Source organism: Osmerus eperlanus, chromosome 20 (assembly GCF_963692335.1).
Source record: "Osmerus eperlanus chromosome 20, fOsmEpe2.1, whole genome shotgun sequence".
Classification (NCBI taxonomy): Eukaryota; Metazoa; Chordata; class Actinopteri; order Osmeriformes; family Osmeridae; genus Osmerus; species Osmerus eperlanus.
In genome coordinates, this window is record NC_085037.1 from 6,546,240 (window position 1) to 6,563,224 (window position 16,985).

The 16,985-nt window shown below is 46.5% G+C and overlaps 2 protein-coding genes across 2 annotated transcripts; both read left to right on the top strand.

The window, feature by feature from the left end:
• Nucleotides 1-223: 223 nt before the first annotated feature.
• On the top strand, nucleotides 224-10,229 carry galnt12 (UDP-N-acetyl-alpha-D-galactosamine:polypeptide N-acetylgalactosaminyltransferase 12). Its single transcript, XM_062487016.1, has 10 exons — nucleotides 224-1,433; nucleotides 1,890-2,059; nucleotides 2,623-2,812; nucleotides 3,151-3,336; nucleotides 3,549-3,666; nucleotides 4,232-4,408; nucleotides 5,379-5,510; nucleotides 5,816-5,929; nucleotides 6,151-6,306; nucleotides 7,452-10,229. Exons 1-10 carry the CDS (start codon nucleotides 1,081-1,083, stop codon nucleotides 7,587-7,589), a joined length of 1,734 nt encoding a protein of 577 aa, XP_062343000.1. The 5' UTR covers nucleotides 224-1,080; the 3' UTR covers nucleotides 7,590-10,229.
• A 102-nt stretch (nucleotides 10,230-10,331) lies between these two features.
• On the top strand, nucleotides 10,332-14,506 carry LOC134040866 (uncharacterized). The gene is made up of 3 exons (XM_062487017.1): nucleotides 10,332-12,360; nucleotides 12,586-12,684; nucleotides 13,784-14,506. Exons 1-3 carry the CDS (start codon nucleotides 12,333-12,335, stop codon nucleotides 14,488-14,490), a joined length of 834 nt encoding a protein of 277 aa, XP_062343001.1. The 5' UTR covers nucleotides 10,332-12,332; the 3' UTR covers nucleotides 14,491-14,506.
• The last annotated feature ends 2,479 nt before the right edge of the window (nucleotides 14,507-16,985 follow it).

The following is a 16,985-nucleotide window of genomic DNA, read 5'->3' on the forward strand; positions in this document are numbered from 1 at the left end:
CCGAGAGCAATATATTCGGAAGCAGTTCAATTTTTGAGTACAGTGGTGCAAATATTTTGCCTGTGAAAGCTTGTCCTTAAACAAACAGTCACCACCAGCAAGTGTGCAAATATCTCAATGCTGGCTGACAGAGAGTTATTTTAAGTTTAATCAGAGGAAGTAAGTCTTATTCATGAGCAGTGATGGTAAAGCGCAACTGGTCACGTGACGCGATTTCCTCTGCCCGCTACTTGTTGCAAACTCGGAAGTAGCTCTGTCCATTAGTGGCATGCGAAATCAAAATAGCACAATTAAAACAATTGTGGTTGGTAGCCGACTATTATGTTCGGTCAACTCGAAGATTATTGTAGGCGCCTTTCCGGTATAACTGTAGTAGGTTATTACAACACCTTGTGACATCATGAGAGGCAAAAGATTGCCCGCCTCACTGGCTAACTTCGACTCGAGTCAAGTTCACCAACATAGTGGCTGACATGTTCGTGTAGCCCTCAAATGTAACAGGCAGTTAGGCGACGCTTCATTGTAAACAGCCTCAATGATAAAGAAAGTCGTAAAGCTACATTGAATCGATGGTAAACTGCGAAGATGGAGGAAAGGCTGACCCCGAAGTGGATTTGGATATGTTCTGGCGCAGAGTGAAACGCGATGCACGTAGCTCTTTGATTTGACCTGGATTTTTTTTCGTCTTCAAGTGCTAATCCAACAGATAGCCTAACTAAAATAATCTAATTAGGAAAATCCTCGCCTAGCATCGCCAGCAACAAGGTTCACTCAGACGAGGTGTTTAAATGGGACTTCTTGCCGCATGATTTCCAAACTTGTTCCTGAAAGTTGCCTTTCACTGATCCACCCTACGAATTGGTTTCAAATCTTCTGTAGCCCATGCGAGCGAACAGAAACAAGACTTGGCAACTGCATTGCCTGCATTTGATCTCAATAATGCATGTAGGTAATAGGCTGTCACAGTAAAATTAGAGGATGGACGATTTATGTAGTAGTAGTCGCTACTTGGAGCTGCGGGGGTCCATGAAAATATTGCTATCTTGAGGGAGGAAATAAGCAGTTTAAGAGAGCGACACGATGGCAGTCTGCGGGCGCAGGAACCGATCAAAGTTAATTATTTGCCTGTTTGGAGTTTCTGCCTTTGTATATTTAATGTTCCTTAGGCATAATTCGGTTGACATAGGCGAGACGAATAGGAGAGAAGTTCCTTCAGAGGAAAAAGTATCAAATGAACTTCTTAAAAAGCCTGTCTACGAGAAACCGCCGTTGGATGTAAATTCTCTAGGCGAAATGGGTAGAGCTGTCAAATTGAACCTCGTCGGAGAGGAGAAGACGAAGGAAGATGAGAGCATTCAGAAGCACCAGATAAACACCTATGTGAGTGATAAAGTATCGCTCCACCGCAGGTTACCGGAGAGATGGAACCCATTGTAAGTTGAGAATGAGTTTACCGTGAATGATGCAAAAATAACAAAGTCTTCGTGTATGACATGCCTTTTTTTTCCTAACCACGAACGTAATGCTAGTGATATGATTTGAGAAAATTACTGTTCAGGATTTTAGGGGGACTCTGTATGTTTGGATGAAAAGGTAACTTGGCCCTGATTGATCTCTTGCTGGTTTGTTAGAAAGAGCTGCCCTGGTTTAACGAAGTGTGTCACAACCATAACGTGACAATAAGAGCTACACACTACTGTATCCACAGTATTCAGAACATGCAGTTAGCTCCCATATTAACCCTCTCTTTGTTGAAGCTCATCTTTTCTGACCCATAAAATACAAAGAACCACCACAGTGATAATCCAATTACAACCTATTATACTGCTGTCAGGAGTTGGACTCCAACCAGAGCAGGGTGTGTGACTCATGTTTCCTGTCACATCTAGGTGCAGGGCTGTCAGCTATGACTACCGCTCGCTGCCCTCCACCTCAGTGGTGATAGCCTTCTACAACGAGGCTTGGTCCACCCTGCTGCGGACGGTTCACAGCGTGCTGGAGACCTCGCCGGATGTCCTGCTCAGGGAGGTGGTGCTGGTGGACGACTACAGCGACAGAGGTAGAAACTCTTCAGGGATGTGATGAGAGAGAGACAGAGCCTAATGCAGAGAGTATGATTGGGAAAGGGCTAGGCAGGCATGCAAACAGATGGTGTGTCAGAAATAAAGAGATGCAGGCAGTCAAAAGGTCAAAGACCGAGACCGTTTGTGTTTACAGGAACTCATACTGAGCTCACGCTGGCATACTGTTAGCTGATAAACAGATGTCAACAACAAAGTCAAATAATTTTGTTGAACAAAGTCAAATAACTTACAAGGTGTCACCCTCACTGACAAATAAAGGCTTGTCATTGGCTTGACTGACTTTTGTAACTCCTGGTTTAACCGGTCCCACCAGTTATACCACTTTGAGGCTTCCCAAGGAGCTCAGTAGTAACACAAACTCAAACCAGTGTGCTCAAGGCTGTGGCACTTCTGCCTTATCATAAGTACAAAGTACACACGATATCACAAATCATACAATGATTTTTTCCTCATAGTTTCAGCCAATATCAGACAAAGAACCACACTGAAACATTTGAGACACACCCTGAAAGTGTTTACCTTCTGATGTTCCCTACAGAGCACCTGAAGCAGCCACTTGAGAACTACATCTCAGGCCTCAGGAAGGTGCGTCTGATCCGGGCCACCAAGAGGGAGGGGCTCGTGCGTGCCCGCCTCCTGGGGGCCTCCATCGCCACGGGCGATGTGCTGACCTTCCTGGACTGCCACTGTGAGTGCCACGAGGGCTGGCTGGAGCCCCTGCTCTACAGGTAGGGAAACCCCCTTGCACTTGTCAGATTCCTCATTCGCGGGCTGTCCTCCACATCTCTTCCTCCTCCACTTTCTCTCCTCCTCTTCCTCCTCCACTCTTTCTCCTCCTCTTCCTCCTCCACTCTTTCTCCTCCTCTTCCTCCTCCACTCTTTCTCCTCCTCTTCCTCCTCCACTCTTTCTCCTCCTCTTCCTCCTCCACTCTTTCTCCTCCTCCCCCACTCCTCACTGGCTGCTCATCCTATGTGAGGTCTCCAGCAGAGTTTGGGTAGGGGTGAATGTTACCTGAACCACCTGCTACATGTCCTGGATATCCACCATGCCCATCCTGACTCCCAGGATAAAGGAGGAGCCGGCGGCCGTGGTGTGCCCCGTCATCGACGTCATCGACTGGAACACCTTCCAGTATCTAGGCAACCCTGGGGAGCCCCAGATTGGGGGATTTGACTGGCGCCTGGTCTTCACCTGGCACCCCGTGCCTGACTACGAGCAGAGGCGACGCCGGTCGCCAACCGACGTCATCAGGTTTGTCGTCTGCGGCGACCACTCTCTTAGTGATGCAGGCTACACATCACTATGCGTACACGCTTCCAGTTTGGGATTGTACTATAATATACGATCATGTTATCATTAATATTGAATTTTCTATTATCTTTATTATTTACATTTATATAAGGTTTTCCGATTAATAGTCTTGACAGATTGATTAGGGTGTGTGTGTGTGTGTTCCTCCCCAGGTCTCCTACCATGGCAGGTGGGCTGTTTGCTGTCAGTAAGAGCTATTTCCATTACCTGGGCACGTATGACACTGGCATGGAGGTGTGGGGGGGAGAGAACCTGGAGATCTCCTTCAGGGTGAGTGTGTGTGTGTGTGTGTGTGTGTGTGTGTGTGTGTGTGAAGGAGTCTCCTGTATGTTGAAGACTAGTTAACCTCAGTTTTTTGTGTGTGTGTGTTTATGTTTTCGGGATGTGATATGATGTAAGTTCCAGAACTCTGTGTTCCTGTCTGACCATTCATTTTTTGCTGCCATGGCTTCCGTTGGTTAAGAGCCATAGACTCCATATCAATGTGAAATAACTGTAGCGATTCACACAAAGCTGTGATGTTTAATAGCATTACAGGAGGGGCAGTATATACCGGGCCTCCTGAAATAACCATGACCAAGCTACATCTTCCTGATCTAAATCACCCTGACAAGTCCCATTCTAAACGGCCAGTATCTTAATAGTCTAATTGTGGTGAGGAATTCCAGCCCTTTAGTTCATATCCAAAAGCAGATATTTCCCTGAGGAAAGAAGCCCCAGAAATGTAACCCTCCCCAAAACGTCCCCACACAAAGGCATCCATTGTGTTCGCCTGATTGAATCACAAGAACGTAATTACATCTTTGGGCTGTTGTTGTTGTTTGGGCTGATTAAGATCTGGCAGTGTGGGGGCAGCCTGGAGATCCACCCCTGCTCACACGTGGGCCACGTCTTCCCCAAGAAGGCCCCCTACTCGCGGAGCAAGGCCCTGGCCAATAGTGTGAGAGCTGCAGAGGTCTGGATGGACCAGTACAAGGAATTGTACTACCACCGCAATCCTCATGCACGTCTGGTAGGTGTGTGTGTGTGTGTGTGTGTGTGTGCGTGTGTGTGTGTGTGTGTGTGTGTGTGTGTGTGTGTGCGTGCGTGTCTATGGGGATGTCTGAGGGTGTGTGTATGAATGTGTGGATATCTGTTTGAAGTTTCCTTCTCTTCATTAACCCTTGTGTTATCTTCGGGTCGTTCTGACCCATCAGTCATTGTGACCCACCGTCGTATTGCAACAACTTTACCGCATACAAAAACAAAGTGAAGCATTTTCTTTTAACCCCACATTGCGAAGGTTAAAAGAAAATTATTTTTATTTGTTTTTGTATTGGGTAAAATTGGGTAAACACAACGATGGTTCGTTATGAACCTTTGGGTCATGTGACCCGAAGGCAGCACGAGGGTTAAGCTGCATCCAACTGAGAAGAGTGTATTCGGTGTATTATTACCACAGAGAGACATATCTACGTGTCAGTGGATCCCACATACACACACTCACACACTTTCTTTCACTTACACACACCCTCTCAGTAACTCTCTCTCTTTCTCCAGTGTGTGTGGTTAAAGAGGCAGGCTCTCTAAACACAGATCAGGTGGCCCTCATCTCCTTAAGAGGTGTGGGGTGTGCCAAACAGGCACTGCCAGGCCAAACTCTATCCTTCGAAACACACACTCACCATTTCTCTCTGCCCAGCGGGGTCAGCGCTTGTCTTTCACACGTACACACACACACATACACACACCCACGCACGCACAAACACACACAGAATAACCCTCCCTCTCCCTCCTATATCTGTCTCTAAATATTACCTGTAGATGACACTGTTGTCTGCCATTTCATGGTCAACCAGCATGGATCATTCATAATTAGCTGGTCCCTCTTAGTTTCAAACAGACTGATCAAGGGTACCACAGTAAATCCACTGACATTGCCTACCCTGCTGTAGTTGGAAAGCTCAAGGGTGGAACCGTTGTTCCTGTCCTGTTGTTTCCAGGAGGCCTTTGGAGACGTGACGGAGAGAAGGGAGTTGCGAGAGCAGCTGGGCTGTAAGGACTTCAAGTGGTACCTGGAGAACATCTATCCAGACATCCACATTCCTGAGGACAGACCCGGCATGTTTGGCATGGTGAGGAGAACCTTGGGAGACCCTCTGAACCACCGAGAACCCAACATATCTCTGATGGACAGGAGAAGAACTCTTTAAAATATATTTGACTGAAATGGACTGAATTGACTGAAAGATTTTAATTGACAGAATATTTTAGGGGACGTTCCTTAAATGGATGGAGTCATAAATTACGGAACATGATTTGGTGTACAGTAGACGCAGTTGTTCTAGACTGGAGAGTGTCTCTTAAATCTCCTGTCACACTTCTCTCTTATGACAACAGCACGCGTTCAACTGTTTTCCCCGTGTGTGTCGCCCTCTAGCTGAGGAACAAGGGAATGACCAACCACTGTTTTGACTACAACCCTCCGGATGACCACAATCTGGTGGGTCACCGTGTCATCCTCTACCCCTGCCACGGCATGGGGCAAAACCAGGTAGACTGCACACACACACACACACACACACACACACACACTCACACACACACTCCTGCCAGCCACAGCATGGGGCAAAAACCAGGTAGACTAAGCACACAGACACAAACACACACCTGCCACGGCATGGAGCACAACCAGGTGGCGTATAAACTAAAAAAGACACACACACACCCATCCATGCTCGTCTGACGCTAAGCTTGGCTCCTCCCTCTCCCCAGTTCTTTGAGGCCTCCACAGAGGGGGAGCTCCGCTATAACACCAGGGAGCCAGCAGGGTGCGCTGTGGGGGACGCTGTCTCCAGCTATCTGACTGTGCACCTGTGCAGGAAACCCCACCTGCCAATCCCGGAGGACCAGAAGTTTGTGTTCAGAGAGGTGAGGAGGACGATGGGGTGTGTGTGTGTGTGGCTGTTTGGCGGACCATGTTTTCTGTACCCATACGTGTGTGCTCAATACATTGGAATTCCTCAACAAAAAAAAAAGAATTTGTGATCAAATAAAACATCTAAAAGGTGTGGGGCGGGGGGGGGGGGCGAACGAGATATTGGATAAGAAAGGAAGAAAGTGACGACTCACTATTAAAAGGCGACTTAGAAAAAACTGACATTGAGCCCTCTCTTCCTCCTCCACCAAAACTTTTTGACATCCTCCAGGGCTCTTAACCTCAGACTGCAATCTCTCAGACCCCACACACACACACACACACACACACACACACACACACACACTAGTAGGACGACGTGCTCCCTGACGGTGAACGGCAGACATGGTAGCAGGCCTGCTTTGTTATTCACCCAGCATCTTGGCTGTGTTTAGAGACAGGCTGTTGAGTGTTGCCAAGCATGCTAATACCTGTGGTGAACACCACGCTATTTAAATGTAAATGGAGAAGGCGAGAGAGACAAGGGGGAGGAATAAAGAGAGATAGTGGGAGAGAGAGGGTAGAAGGGGGGAGAGAGAGAGCGGGAGGGAGGGAAGGGGGAAAAAGAGTGGAGGAGAGAATGATAAGAGGGTGGACTTTCCACGTACTATTGGAAACAAAGTGATTACCGTCTGTTTCTCTCCCTCTCTTGTTCTCTGTCTCTGCCTCTACCCCCTCTGACTCTCTCTCCTCCCTCTACCCCCTCTGACTCTCTCTCCTCCCTCTACCCCCCTCTAACTCTCTCTCCTCCCTCTACCCCCTCTGACTCTCTCTCCTCCCTCTACCCCCCTCTAACTCTCTCTCCTTCCTCTACCCCCCTCTGACTCTCTCTCCTCCCTCTACCCCCCTCTAACTCTCTCTCCTCCCTCTACCCCCCTCTAACTCTCTCTCCTCCCTCTACCCCCCTCTAACTCTCTCTCCTCCCTCTACCCCCCTCTAACTCTCTCTCCTCCCTCTACCCCCCTCTAACTCTCTCTCCTCCCTCTACCCCCCTCTGACTCTCTCTCCTCCCTCTACCCCCCTCTAACTCTCTCTCCTCCCTCTACCCCCCTCTGACTCTCCCTCCTTCCACTCTCCCCCCATCTTTCTCTCTGTTCAGGATGGGACCATCTACCATGTCATGAGCCAGAAGTGCGTTCAGGCTGTCGACAAGAGTGACAACGGTAGTCCCGCCCCTGGCCTACGCCCCTGCTCTGACTCCGCCCTCCAGAAGTGGTTTTTTGAGGAGAGGGCTTAGAGCAGGAATAACCAAAACCTTACCCCTGTGGGAGGCATGGGACCACCAAACCTTACCCAGTGATGGAGACAGGACAACCAAGACTTTAGCCCTTAGTTGGGGGGCATGGAGGAATCCCGGACAACCAAAGCCTTACTCCTGGAGGGACACAGTACAACCAAAAAGGTAGCCATGGAGACGACACAGGACAACCAAAACCTTATTCCTGGGTGCGGGGACAGGAGAATCCTGGAGAATCTTAAAGCACTGTTGAACCAGACTCAAACACAGGTTAATATTCTCTCTTCAGGTATTTGTATTTATTTCGGTAGTTTTCCAGGGCACCTTCAGTCAGTCATGATTCACGGGGATGAAGAACACAAGCCCTGGTTGAACCCGTGTCTGTCTGTCTGTTTGGAACAAACGACACAGATAGTTCTGCCTGCCTCTTGGTGGACATTGTGAATATGAATTGGTACATATCAGACAGCTTTGGGAAACGTCTTGAAGCATTTAGCTGGGGGGCCATACAACTGTGTTTGAACATGGGAGAGGCAGCCTGGAACAGAGGAGGACTGGAATATACAGGATATGGCACCATCACACACTTCTGTTCTTGACAAGTGGTCATAACCTGTGCAATTTAAAATGCGTGAGTTTCCCCTTTTTTATTGATCTCTCGAACTCATGACCACCAACCGGTACTGGTGGATGGTCTGGCATTGCAGTCCTTTTTAGAGACTATATATCTTTTTCAATAACTGATCATATCACTTCTTACCTCTAGAGCCACACCCCCTTTCCTTTTTCTTTTTTATCTTTTTTGTCTTATTTATATATTTTTAGCATTATGAAACACCTCCTACCTCTTTCTGTAGTGAGGTACTGAAGTACTGATGATGGGAGAGTTTCAAGTCTTATTTTGATGGTGGACTTTCAGCACTTATACAATGAATGTTTAAAAAATAATAATAATACAGTTCTAGTCAATGTAATGTAACTCCACAGAGATGACTGCCAGCAATGACACAGTCTTTGTTAGAGGCCTATTTCTAAAACAAATAAGTCTTAATATAAGTGACTCCACATAGTCTGGATAACATCCTCACTTTCCTTTATTTACTTTACCATCATCTATCTTTTGTCTGATCGTGTTGAAGCCCTCAGTTGATCACTTAGTTGATGTTGCTCTCTGAAACCCATACTACCATACTATTTAGCATGCCAGAAAAAATGGTATGTCCCAATACATAGCATATTTAATATATTATGCCAAAAATGACAGGATATCCTGCTATATCTGGTAGCATTTTGCAGTACGTGAGGAAGCATGCTTTTCAAAGAGCCGTACGCCGCTGAGATACAACAGCAGACCAAGCTGTTTACGCCAGCTCAGTGAGCGGTGTCATGACGACGTGTTCCATGAATGTATGCGTACTGCATGCAACAGTATGCACTTTTAAGGGCAACTGCAGTACCTACTAGAGGTCAAATGATGTTATTTGGGGACCCAGCGGAGGTTTTCTTACTCTTGTTCTAATTCTATGCATCCACTCCACATCTATCACCCATGTTGTGCCTTAGCTGACCTTTGCTAAATGAGACGTGGACAAGTGGTTGGACTGAGAAGCCCAGGCCATTCTGAACGTGTGTATGTAGAAGTAAACATGTAAGGCAGCAGGGTTGTGCCATCGGCTCTTCAGGAAGAACCCCCCCCCCCCCCCCCCCCCCTCATGCCACGAAGCTCCTGTCCAGATGCTGTGACCATGTGGTGACACTGAGCTCTGGAAACAAAGTGGATACAAAGTTATTGATTCTTGATCAGCTTGGTGTTTGATCTGCTAGGATTGAGTTTGCACAGATTCCTTGTCATGGAAGGAGCAAAAAGACAGTTTCATATATGGCACAGAGTGTGAAAGCAGGACCTAAACAAGACCCATCTTTAAACATAAACGCACAGAACATCTCCTCCAGTGTGAGGGGCTCAGGACTGCCACAGTGTCCTCTCTGCACTGATCTCCATGTTAACACAGAGACACTTCATGCCAGCGAGGGGGATATATCTCCCATCCCGCTCTTCTCGTTGGGTGTTAATGGTCCCTATAGCTATCTGTTATTCCAAGCATGTCCTAGTCGTAAACCCTATTTTACTCTAGTCTTGAATTGTATGCTAATTTGTTATGGTATATGGCCATAGTAAAGCTGATGGGTGTCCGCTGGGCATGACTGGCTCATATCTTTATGAAGGGGCGCTGTAAAAGTGGGTGACACTCCAATTGCGTGTGTGTGTGTTTGTGTGTGTGTTTGTGAACCACCTGTCCCGTTAAGTAGCTCATTTTATTGCTGTACCATATCATGCACAGACTGTACAGTGCAATGCTGTTGTGTTTTGACTGGGTTCGATCAAACTGTTAACATGCTGAAACAACTAGTGGAGATGAATCACTAATGCTGGAACTTATCACAATGTCTTGTTGTTGTCAATGATTGTGGCCTTATAATATTACAATGAAGGATTTAACTAGAAAACTTTTTTATGGGGGTGGGGGAAACTTTCCATTGAATGGACACATAACTGGTGCCTGTCTTAATTAAGTTGTACCTTCAACAAAAGTTTTCATTTTGACGTTAACTCAAATAATATAAAACCTTTGAGTATTATACTGTGTGTTTGTCTGTTTACGTAGTTCACACGATACTTTGATATTGGTATCCTTATTGTAATAATTGTGTGTTGTGATTATTGTATACTATATTTATTTTGAAGTGCTTTTTTATGTAGTTTTTTCCCCCTCAACCTAAAGGCCACCTCTGTGCATCAATCTATGCTGTAGCGGAAGCAAGACTGAAGCAGATTTAACTTGGATTATTGGATTGTTGTATTTAAATAGTCCAATTATAACATTGTATAGCAATGTTTCCATCCACCGTTACGCTCCCGTCAACCAACCGAGATCCATTTCCTGTATCCCAATTGGGAAGGCAGAAGTGAGACAAACAGACAGAATGAGACAGACCGAGAGTTAAGGAGCGTTTGAACCATATCTGATCGGCTTCAACACCAGCTGTTGAGTGAGATGGCGAAATGTCGAGCTCACGCCAAGCTGCTCTGTCCCCCCCCCCCCCCCCCCTCGTCTCCGCGCTGCCCCGCAGTCTTCCTCAATTACTCATTCATGATGCTCCGCTGTTTGATATTTGGTGCACTGGGGCGCATGGGCCCTGCTTTGTGTGGTGTCATCTGCCTGTCGTCCCGGGGGACCGGAGGAGAGGATTAGACACTTATAGCAGGAATCTACTCACTGACAAACCAGTGGAACCGCCGACCCAGGAACTGTTTAAGAAGTCACAATGTTACAAAAAATAGTAGTAGTGGAGGAAAAAAAGCATGCATTTCTTGTAGCCGATGTTACAAACTGTTAGACAAAAAGAAATAACAGTTTTCACTGTGAGGCATAGTACCAATGCCGTCAACAGTGATACTGAACGCACCCCAGGAAGCAAGCTATTTCTGCCATCGCACAGTATGACACTCTTTCAGCAGAACTCACTGCAACCCTTCACATTCTGACACGCTAATGCTACTGGGACGTCATTCAGACTGAGCTAGAAAGAAACCCAGCCTAGTGCTGTAGGAAGCGTGTTGGGAAGTGTATTACAGTGCTGTATGACAACTCTCCAAAAATGTATTTGTCCGGATCGTCATTAATTTTATAAAACAAGTGTGCAAGGTCAGCCGGCTCTCTATATCTGTATATCCATCCAGTTATACCAGCTTTATTGGACGAAAAGATGGTTCTCATAGAATTCAAATGTAGAATATGTCTGAACCCATACATATGCTATGAGTCCCAGAAGAATGTATTTTACAAAACATACAATATGATAAATATGCCCATAAAATATGGAGAATACATTAAATAACCTTGTAAGGGATGTGTAATCCTCACATGGAAAGGTGTTTGAGATACTGATGTAGCATCAAGTTTAAACACAGTACATGGTGCTAATCTGCCATAGTCACCCACACCCCCATATGTCTTTTGTGTAAATGCAAATCAGTCTCCACACAGTGTAGCCCCTCTGAGGTATAAGCTTGTCAGAGAGCGATGCCATAGGAGGACACACACACGACTCTCACAAAGATACACACACACATTTTCTGAGTATAGGCGATATAGCCACTGGCAGGCGTTCAGGCTATTTTCCTGGCTGTACGTCACTTTACTTTTATGTAATCCCCAATACCCAGTTAAGCTCAGGAGCACAGTGGTGGTGGCTGCATACATTAGATGGCAAACTGCCTTCTCCAATCTGGTTTGCAGACAGTGCGCTGCACAGACAGAGTGAGGCTTACATCTCGTAACTGGTTGATGAAGCGGAATACTGGGGGATGAAGATGAATGAATGGGAAATCAGGATAATTTAATCCCCAGTTTTAATGGATATGCAAATAATACAATCTAACTGTAATCGGTGGTTGTAAAGTCGTGCATTGTGCCCATCATACATGGAAAATAAGAATGCCCTAGTTATAATTTATATCTATGGCCCATTATGTTCCCATGCTAGGGCACTTAGCTCTCTGACATTATTACATCATTTATCTTTTAATCTGAATAGAACCTTCTGATCTCAGCAAATTCTTGTTTCCCAGGGAACAAGGAAACAAAGTTTTCAAAGAGCAATAAAGTATGAACTCAACCTAGAAATACTGCAGGAGTCTAAAGACTGTTAATGCCATAAAACTGTGGACTTGGGGACACAATGGACTTTGTTGTAAAGAAGATTCAAGGTAAAATATCCATCTCAAGTATTGCATCTTGTCATTATTGCCTGTGTGACTTTGTCTAAGTAGATATATGTAGTTCTATGTAGTAATTTATGTAAATCAAATGCATTTCTGGCCTCCTAAAAATTATATCCTCATACGTTAGTTCACTATTTCAGTATCTAGGCATTACAACACTGACTGTGAACATGCCAATGATCCATCCCCGTTGCATCTCCTGTGTACCAGAACTGGACATCTCCAGGTACCAAACAGCACACTATGGGAAGCTTGACTGTGTCCCAGATGGGCTCACAGACGATCCTGTGAGTCAGACTACAGAGAGAGGTATACCACATGCTGTCTTATGTTGCCACTCTATCCATTATCCAGAAAACACAATATTTATTGTATGTAACCAAACTCGGTGACCAATCTAGGAACCTAATATGATTCTATGAATGTATTGTGATGTTACACTGTTTTACGGTGTGCGTCTAAATCAATGAATGCAGAGGATTGAAAAGGGATTGGGTTCAAAGGTGTGAGAAGAAGCATTTACATTACATTTAGTCATTTAGCAGACGCTCTTATCCAGAGCGACTTACAGTAAGTACAGGGACATTCCCCCCAAGGCAAGCAGGGTGAAGTGCCTTGCACGGCCGGGAATCGAACTGGCAACCTTCAGATTACTAGCCCGATTCCCTAACCGCTCAGCCACCTGACTCCCTTACACACAAAGGGTCAGAAACGGTTCAGTCCCCACATCAGAACTGCACCTAAATGCTGTGTCAGCAAGGGTCCTTTATGACATCACTCTTCTGTGCCCGGTGATGCAAGGGTGAGTGTCCAATCAAAATCCACGTTAGCTCAGACACAACTCACAGTGGGCGTTGTTTATGGGATGGACACACTGGCCTGAGCACGGTGATGGGAGACTCATCAGGTAGGTGACATCTCGTGTTGATGTTGTTTGTAGGACATTGTCATTTCAACCTACTCTAGGAGCTTGGAGAGTTCCATTCCTTAAAATAAACCTGGGAATATGTTAAATAAAAGTGAAACTAGAGCAGATTTTTCAATCCCAAAGGGCATGACCTTGGTCAACTGTTCTGTATAGTTTCCTTTAACCCCAGAGCAAATGACTGACCTTTTTTAAGACTGACTATTTCCATCTAGACAGGTTTTTTTTCTGGCTCTGATTCAATGAAGCCAGAACGCTAACAAAGATAATGTAATTTAATGGCCTACTCATAGGCTTTGCTATACCAGCTAAACTAGTTAAATTCCATGGGCGGTCTATAGTCATAGCTACCTGATAATGCCCAGGTCAACCTGGGCAGACTCTTTATTGAAACCCATGGTTGCAGCATTGACAGTGAACATGTTCAGCTAGGTAAAACAAGGGGTTCTGTCCCAAAATAACAATTGCCTGCTGTCTGTTCAGTTAGCCAGAGCCTCACCGACTGTCTGAAGGTTGAGCCCAAGACCATAGAAACCACCCCATCTAGACCGTTCAACTCCAGCCTCTCGGACCTCCTTTCCAGGATCAGTCCCAGCACCAGCCCAGGCCGTAGGCCCCACCCTTCCTCCTCCAGACCCCCTGCCGAGGCTCCTAACACACTAGTCATGCCCAACGCCTACGCCCTCCACCCAGAGCTCACCAGGCCCACCCCGGTCAACTCCGCTAACTCCACGCCGGACCCCGCGCAGCCCCAGCCCCACTATGACTGCCACCAGCAGAGGACGCAGGGCGGGGAAGTGGACTCTCTGTTCATCCGCGCCGTCACGGCCGCCGAGCTCGTGTGCGGAGAGAGGAAGTACAAGTGCTCAGGATGTCTGAGGTTCTACGACCACCTGGGGGCGCTGCTGCGTCACATCGACCAGGGCTGGCGGGAAGGCTTCAGCTGCCGCGTCTTCTACAGGAAGCTGAAGAGTATGCAGGAGCACCGGGCTCGGTCGAGCGCCGGCCGCAACGCAGACAGGCAGTCTCGCGGTTCCTCTGTGCATCTTGGCTCCGCCTCCATGGCGACCACGCCCATGACCACGCCCACGCCCACTGAAGGACAGCAAAGCCACGCCTCCAAGGATAAGAAAGCGGATATGATCCACAAGTGGCTGCTAAAGACTGAGATTACTGTTTTGAAACAATGAATCTACCAGTGTTTTTGTGTGGGTGTTTTTGTACACAAGAATACATTTGTGAACATATTAAAACACCATGCAAGCTTCCAATGTTGGTACAATTATTTGTCCTGGATTTCTTAAAATACTGGTGCAACACTGTTGAAACATTATTACCATAGGATTAGATAGGATTCAGATATAGCAGTTGGAAGAACGTGTTTGATGTTCTTAAAAGACTCAGATGAGCTTGAAGACATCATTGCTGACTACTGTTTATTCAGAGAGCCATCTCCATGGCAATGGAGAGACAGAACAGTCAGAAGACATATCACACTTGCTCGCCAAACTCCAGTCTGCTGCTCTGCTCCCCTCCCAAGGCAAATGGACATGGCAGAGTCTGGCAAATTAAGTATGTGTGACTTTGAACGTAGATGACACAGAATGACAAGCCTGCTCAGGGGATTTGGCCTATTTCTAAGAAGTATACTGGTTTTGTTGCTTCATGGTAAATGTGTTTCTGTGATGGACTGCTAAACATGTATCCGTACATAACAGATATGATTGAGAAAATGTGTGAATGTGGTGTTAAAAAAATCGCCTTTGATTCGAAATTAAACAGAAATGTTGGAATCACATTTAAGTGACACCCTGTAGTCAGTGAGAGGTCTTCACAGCCGGCACTGCCTGCATGCCCAACTGCTCATCAGCTTCTTTTTTATAAGGTTCCAAAATGGATATTCAAGGTTATAATTCCTTACACAACTATATCCTATCTGTATTCTATCATATTGTGAGGTTAGTCATTGAAGACTGTAAACTTTAATGTACACTATTCCCTTATAACCAAGGCAGTGTTACGGTCAATTCTGGATAAAGGTATTATGTCATTTATGTGAATGAACGTAGAGAGTTGATAACACACTATTACAAAATGTGATGTCAACTGCATGGAACGATTGCAAACCTAACCAACATAATGTTATTCAAACACCTCAAACTCCAGCAATGGTGCTAGTGTTTGTAGGGGTAAACCAACACGTCTGGATACATTTACTCATACATTTTCCGGCAATTTTTTCTCCCCCTTTTTGTGTTTTCTCTGTCCCAGAACCCTTTACAAGCCACCACTCCATGCCGGTGCTGAGGACAGCTTCACACCTCGAATCCCACCATCCCAAACCCTCCCCCTCTCCCAAACCCTCCCTCAGACGATGCCTGCACCCCTCACCCACGCCCGGAGGGCACACTCGTTTAGCGCCGCTCAATGCCAAGTCTGTGGAGCTGCAGCCCGGGTACAAGTCTGACCCTCTGGACATCAACTTCTTAAGCGAGGTCTCCTCCATGGAGCCGTCGGAGGACGGCAGTGACCTGGGCTACCGCTGCTCCTGTTGCCTGCACCTCCAGGCGTCGCTCTCAGCCCTGCAGAGCCACGTCGCCCTCAGCTGGAAGGAGGGCTTCAGTTGCCGCGTCTACTACCGCAGGCTTTGGCAGATGCGCCACAGCCACATCCGCCTCATCCACCAGGGGAAGGCGGTGGGCGGTGCGGCCAACCGGAGGCAGCTGAAGGTGGGGGCAGGGGCGGAGGGCAGAGGGCGGAGGCCAGGGGGTGTAACAAGGCAGCACCAGGAGGGGTCTGGAGGAAAGAAGGAGGAGAGGAAGGTCAGGAGACCGCCCAAGGAGACGGTTCAGACTGTCGGCGGGAACACTCTGGTTCAAAAATGGTTGAGTGAGATCAACACCCCTGATGCCACTACGTCCAGTGAAAGCGAGAGCGTGTAGATTTTTTTTAATATAGCATGACAGATGCCAGGTTGTCTATTAGTGGAAACAAAACTATTCTTGCAATATCTGTGTGTGAAACTTGTATTATTTGTCTTCGAAGAGGAATTGATTCTTTATGACTTTGAGATGGTTGTGATGCGCTTCACCTGGTTGGCTCTGATGAGGTCACACATGTTTGTGTGTGAATTTGAATCTCATCCCAACTTGGCTCTACAGTAAAATCTGCAGGGCTTACACATGCACACACACACACAATCAGATAACGCGCACACACAGAAAACCCGACCTTATTCCTTAGCATCTCTAATTCCGCCCAATTCAAAGTGCCAGTTGCTCAGTTGAGTCGTATTATCATATTCCTGGCTTCAGCGGCTTGGAAGTGTTTTAAAAAATAATTTCCCAGCTGTGGAATTAATGACTGTGGTCTATTCATCTTATCTGTCAGAGCAGAGGTAGTGGATAAGGAGTTGTAGGAGGAGAGGGAGAAGCTGCAAGCGTAAGAGGAGTGCCAAACTCAGGCTTCAGAGAAAGCCCCATGGTTCTTTTTAGTCACCAGCCTGTTATTAGCACTGTTCAGAAGTGTCCCTACTCATACATTTGTTATGGTCTGGTTTCCTGTTCGTGTTGACCAACAGCGTTGGTTTGATTCAATGTAAAAGTGTGACGACATTTAACATTCAGTATGCTCATCTTCAATATTTTGGTCGTGAGATATGTCAACATCTCTACTCTCCCTGGGT